The following is a 6,360-nucleotide window of genomic DNA, read 5'->3' on the forward strand; positions in this document are numbered from 1 at the left end:
CTTACATAACTGTTCCACTTCCCTAACTCCCGTATGTACTTGAACTATCACTTTATGACCATAATGTTGATCATAAAGATTTGCTGAACTCTAAAAGAACACAATACTAATATAAACTTCAATTCATCTAAATTTTCCTTTCCGAGGGATGATAAACTGACGTACTGTACAGGTTGGGGAGACTTTCATTTGAGAGCATGAGTTATATAGTGTCCATCCTGGGGCACAGATCCTAGCAACTGGTTTTTAAAGATAAATTTGGAGGTCATCCTTGTGTGACTAATTTGTATCAAATGTATTGTGGCGGTGAACTGAAGATCCTAACATTTCGATTGTCGATATAATATACGTTTGGTAAAAATAAGTCACAAAAATTTTATAGCGATTCATCATTCACACCAGAGAAATGTATCTCTTAATTTCTTACTACTGACGAATAGTTTTATGCTTTAATCTTGTGTTCATACTTAAAGACCTAACTCATTAAACAGCAGTAATACATTACGTATAACATCAACATCATCATTATTTACTTTTTGAGGTGATGAATAGTGAATGAATTATGTTACGAGAGATTATGAAAGCATACGTGACAAAATAGTTTAATTACTCTTTAGTACTGGTTGTAAAGTGAACCACACATTTACTAATATGATATACTGTAGTAAAAAAGAAAACTATCCCCAGAAAATAAGTTTTGAGAAAGGACGACAAAAACCATTGTTGTTATTATAATGTTATTACTGCTCTTCAACAACGAAGGTGTATAAGCGCGCAATAAGGTTAGTAATACACTAGTCCAACAAAGTAAAAAATTATGAGAGATAGAACTCTCTGTGGTGACGAAAACCATTGAACAAACTTCAGGAGAGAGATAAGTTATAACCCACATCACGACCAACGCCGCTAAGTTCCCTCCCTAACATACTAGTGAAAGGATCTATAAACATTTTCCTTCCCGCTGAGCAACGCTTGTGTGAGTCGAACACATGTATTACGACATGAGCGAGTTCTTGCTGCCGGGTCCCAAAGCTACTGTAAAAGCAAGCTGTGATTAATACTGGAGTTCAAAACACCAGCAACACACTGAGTCACTGACCGTACTGTGGCGTTAACACAATACATTTATCACTTCAGGATATATTAACACGGTCTTTAGGCAAACTGCATTAACCGATTAACCTTGATATGCTATTACTGAATATCTATATAAACACACGTTATATTTACGCTTCAAATAAATCGGTATAAAGTCGAGGTGTCAGGTAAAAGGTATGCATCGAGTGGGGGATAATTCAGATCAGTTTGTTTCAGTTTCTCCTTCATAACAATCCTTCCACTCTAACTATTGTTGCTGTCATGTATGAACGCCTCACGTCTGTTTCCTACATGTAATTATCTCCGGGAACGTCGTGTTCAACAATAGATACAACACAGAAAAGTACAGTACACCAGTAGCCAGGATTATACCTCGCTACCTCGCTGTTGGTATGACATCACTTTGTATTTCCAGCACACGACTTCAACTTGTGTGGGGTAGCGCAAGTGACAATCAGTAAAGAAAAAACGCATTATAATTCTTTACAGTACTTTCACAACTTTCAAACTCGTTTACATGTCAAATCCCCCAATTTATTGGTGTTAAGGCCAATACGGATGTATTCAAGCATGTACGAGTATGTATATATGTCTTTTATATTACACAATACTCGTCTTGTAGGTTTTGTATATATATATATATATATATATATATATATATATATATATATATATATATATATATATATATATATATATATATATATATATATATATATATATATGTGTGTGTGTGTGTGTGTATTGACGAAACCCCTTTTATTTATTCCGACAGAGGAGAAGCATGCAGCCCTGCACAACGGCCACAGCGACGAATCAGAGCAACTCACAGCCTCTCCCGCCGCCCCCTTCCTCACATCTCCGCTCCTGATTGGTTCTTGTTTGTTTATACTCTTGATGGACGGATATTTTGATAAAACCTACGGAATCATGTTATCTCGATGATGAGAATAAGACAAAACAAACGTTACAACAAATGATATATAAATATATACTGTATGTGTCTTATGATGTTAAGGACTAATATCTTGATGTATGATGTTGTATATATAACATATCCATTATTTTCTAAGACAATTTAGCCCGTACTGTCAGTGTCATTATGGAATTAACCGCATCTTCAAGAATCGTCTGTGAGCTAACGACACATCACATGACTTATGCACTAATCATATATCAATATTTATGGTAGTCATATATATCATATTTTTATTTATACAAACATTTAAAAGAGCAAATCGTCCGCGCCGAGGAATCCAAGGGTCATAGAAAACACACAGACAGACGGGTGCTGTGAGGAGGTGACCTTTATATGAGCGTATCAACTTGACCTTGGCACTCATCTGGAGGATATTCATGACAATTATGAACATCCTGGCCCTCATGGTTCTTCCTGTACAACAATGAAACACACTAACAGACGAACAAACTATACTAATGTTCCTGAGGGCGATAAACATTTATTACTTTTAAAGACCCAACAGAACACAGTGATATATATTCCCATATCATCACAAGTTCACGCCACTGAAGAAATGGCGACATGAACTTACTGAAAGTCAGCTGTGTTGTAAGCTTTCAATACTGGAAGGCAGGATGATGTGTCGTAAGCTCACAGCACTAATGAGGTTGACTTTACTGTAAGCTTACAACACTGACGAGGTTTAATGTTATCGGTTTACAAAAACTGCTGAGGTTTTCTATGCTGTGAGTTCACAACATCGGAGAAAAGTGTTGAATCATAATCTCACTTCACCCTTAAAACATAATGATAGTATCTGGCCTCACTTCCCGGCGCGAGATGTGAGCCATGAGCAGCTTACCCTACTATCTTAGCGCGAGATGTGAGCCATGAGCAGCTTACCATACTATCTGGGCGCGAGATGTGAGCCATGAGCAGCTTACCATACTATCTGGGCGCGAGATGTGAGCCATGAGCAGCTTATCATACTATCTGGACGCGAGATGTGAGCCATGAGCAGCTTACCATACTATCTGGGCGCGAGATGTGAGCCATGAGCAGCTTATCATACTATCTGGACGCGAGATGTGAGCCATGAGCAGCTTACCCTACTATCTTAGCGCGAGATGTGAGCCATGAGCAGCTTACCATACTATCTGGACGCGAGATGTGAGCCATGAGCAGCTTACCATACTATCTGGGCGCGAGATGTGAGCCATGAGCAGCTTACCATACTATCTGGACGCGAGATGTGAGCCATGAGCAGCTTACCATATTATCTGGGCGCGAGATGTGAGCCATGAGCAGCACTAAGCTGAGGTTCTGCCAGCCGCCGCCATGCTAGTTCTACAACATGATACTGACAAATGTTTCTCCTGCAAAATGGAGTTGGTTGGTGATGATAACTACTGTGTGTGTAAGTGTGTGTGTTTGTTTGTCTGTCTGTCTCTCTCTGTCTGTTTCTATGTGTGTCTGTGTGTATATATTGTAACCCATGTACGGTACTTGTTAGGGCACAAGTCCATATCCCTTATTTCTGCAGTGAATTACTCCCCGAACTGGTAGTGGATTATGTCTCACCGTAAACTACATTCCCGGCAAAATTTAGTGCAAAAATTCGCATCGAAACTGCACTAAGAGACTCTTCTACCTGGAAATGTTCTGTCTTACATGTTAACGGGGGAAAATAAATGTGCAGTTCTTTGAAAATCCGGAGCCATGTTGACATCTGTGATCCGTGTAGAAGCGGGTTAAAGCGTGTTATAAAAACATCTCTGATGGTACAAAATATTTTATGGTGTTTTGATTGATTGGGATCAGGGGATTGTCCTTTCAACTTTTTCAAACACCATTAATAACAGGTGATATATAGCAGTTGATTACGTGTATCCATCCCGCCATCACCTTTAACTCTCAACATTCACGGTGTGCTGTTAATGCGGTATCAACTGTATTGGTGTTCTATAACTAAGGCTTTAATCACTTCTGATGAATCAGCTTATATACTAATAACAGTCATTGAAATTTGAAGAAAAAATGCATCTTTAGTAACGTTAACGTTATACTGCTGGATATATATATATATATATATATATATATATATATATATATATATATATATATATATATATATATATATATATATATATATATATATATATACTGTATATATATTATCAGGACTGTATCTGAGCGACGCACTTGGTTTTGATGACACAAACTACCCTGTACTGGACAATGAATGACTTCATTTGCTTTCATTATTGATTTTTAAAGTACGTTAGCTTAAAACATGAATGGAAATTTAAAGTGATATACTTTGTTGCGAAACTGATGTTGAGTTAATATGTCGACAAATATTTTCAATGGATTTTATCAAAGGCAACGACTGGCCGCGCGTTGCAGACAAGCCGCAGCCTCCCCACATTGATCTGCAATAGTCAGTCTCTGAAGCCTAGAAATTTAGTAATGACTCATTCATAGTTTTGGACTCATAAATGTTGATTAAATACATACATGAGTGTTTGAAAATTAATAAATTTGTTTAGAGTGCTGTACGGATTCAAAAAGACAGATTAGTTATAGCTTGCGTCACGGCCAACTTTTTTTAGATTCCAATTTTAATAAGACTTATCCACAAGAAAAGTTCTGCGAGAATTCCCACTGGCTGAGCAATATATGAATGATTCAAGCAGCCATACGCACAGCAGAAAGGCTTTTATGCCGGATTTAAAAACAAAACTCATCATCTGATCAATTATGGATTTCAAAGCACCAGCGACACAGAATGGCGATGGCGATCTGTATACTCTTAGAAATTAATTATGTAAACAAAATATACGCGACGAATAATTAATTTTATATAAAAAAACAATGGTAAATTAGTTACCGGCTCAAAAGAATACATATTTCCTCTGTTGTTCTGAATTTTCTTTCACTAGTCTAGAGGATAAAAATAAAAAATGAAAAACAAGGTCTTTTCCTCCTCCTTGAACAATTTTACTGCATGTTTCATTTTGACGTATGACAGCCAGCGAATTTTAAGTACAGTAGGTTAAGTATAATTGTGTTGGGAGCCGTAGCTTGGTGGAAACGTTTAACCTGTCGAGGTAAGCCTCTCGGTGCATACTACTGCTACTACTACTTCTTTTTTAATTAACGTGGCCTCCAACCTCCCCCAATTGCCACACCTTCGCCGCCATTTTATTGCCTTAAAATTAAATATCCTTATACAAAATTAGCTACCCTAGCTGTGTTGAGTTTGTTAAGCAGCAGATCTATAATAAATAATAATAATAATAAACGGTTTATTAATAGAGTTGCAGCCGGTGGCTGAAAATATACAGACTTACATTTGATTTAGACATAATGATATAATATGCATTGAATACATTTACAGGGCTGTACAGTACATAAATCAGGAGTTGTTTATTATTTTAACAATAGATGGGATGGTGCTGTTCTTATATCTATCGGTGCGGGCTCTTATGGGCTGAATTTTGTTGTAGTGGCGGACTGCGCGAGTTGGGTGGGGGGCTGCAGAAGGTGGCGATGACGAGGGTGGTGCAGTAGTCCACTGCCAAACCTTTCCAGTGCTTGGTGGTGGAGGTCACTGAGGGATTGCATTTCCAGGGTGGAGAGAGCGTTGGTGTAGCCGGAGTATTCTGCGCCGAGCATGATTCTGCAAGCCCTTTTCTGTACCTATGCGGCATTCAGTGACTGTTGTCTCATAGTCAATAACTGCGATCATTGTCGGATTTGGGGCCGAAGATCTCATTCCCCCGAGGCAAAGCAATGCAGACCTAAGCAGAGGGAAGGACATTCGACATCTCAACCAGGCTGCAATGTAAATTTTGGGCTGCCGCTTCTGTTAGGATAACACCTTGGCCAGTCTTGCATAGAAACATCTTGCACCTGGCCCCATCCCGGCAGAGATTGTGAACACCAGAGAGTGAAGCTGCCTTGATCAATATTCTGAATTCTCTCCCCTTATGCCCTGTTCTCATTCTTTTTCCTCTTGTGTGTAGCATCGAGAGCTAGGTACCGGTGGCATGCGGCCATAGGGTCGAAAATCCTTATGTCAAAGGAGGCTCGTTTCCCCTCGTCCAGAATCCTCGAGCGCTGATGTCCACATGGGCCTCGTTGGGTGTGTTTGAAGTCCTGTGATAGAGATTCTGACCGACCAATGGAAGGAGGATCGGTTCCACCGTGACATCATGGCAGATTTCCTTCAACATATTTGCTGTGAGATCCCTTACTTCGTCATGCCTTATGCATACGAAGCCCCCTTTTTTACGCAC

General features: G+C 39.0%; 1 protein-coding gene across 1 annotated transcript in view; it reads left to right on the forward strand.

Annotated features, from left to right (window-relative positions):
• The window catches only part of LOC121875871, a 29,498-nt gene extending 24,200 nt beyond the window's left edge, over positions 1-5,298 (forward strand). Inside the window, exon 3 of the mRNA XM_042380584.1 lies at positions 1,874-5,298. Coding sequence (XP_042236518.1) covers positions 1,874-2,043 — 170 coding nt within the window. The 3' untranslated portion in view covers positions 2,044-5,298. The remainder of the gene's footprint in view (positions 1-1,873) is intronic.
• The last annotated feature ends 1,062 nt before the right edge of the window (positions 5,299-6,360 follow it).

Source organism: Homarus americanus, unplaced genomic scaffold, assembly GCF_018991925.1.
Source record: "Homarus americanus isolate GMGI-L3 unplaced genomic scaffold, GMGI_Hamer_2.0 scaffold36791, whole genome shotgun sequence".
NCBI lineage: Eukaryota > Metazoa > Arthropoda > Malacostraca > Decapoda > Nephropidae > Homarus > Homarus americanus.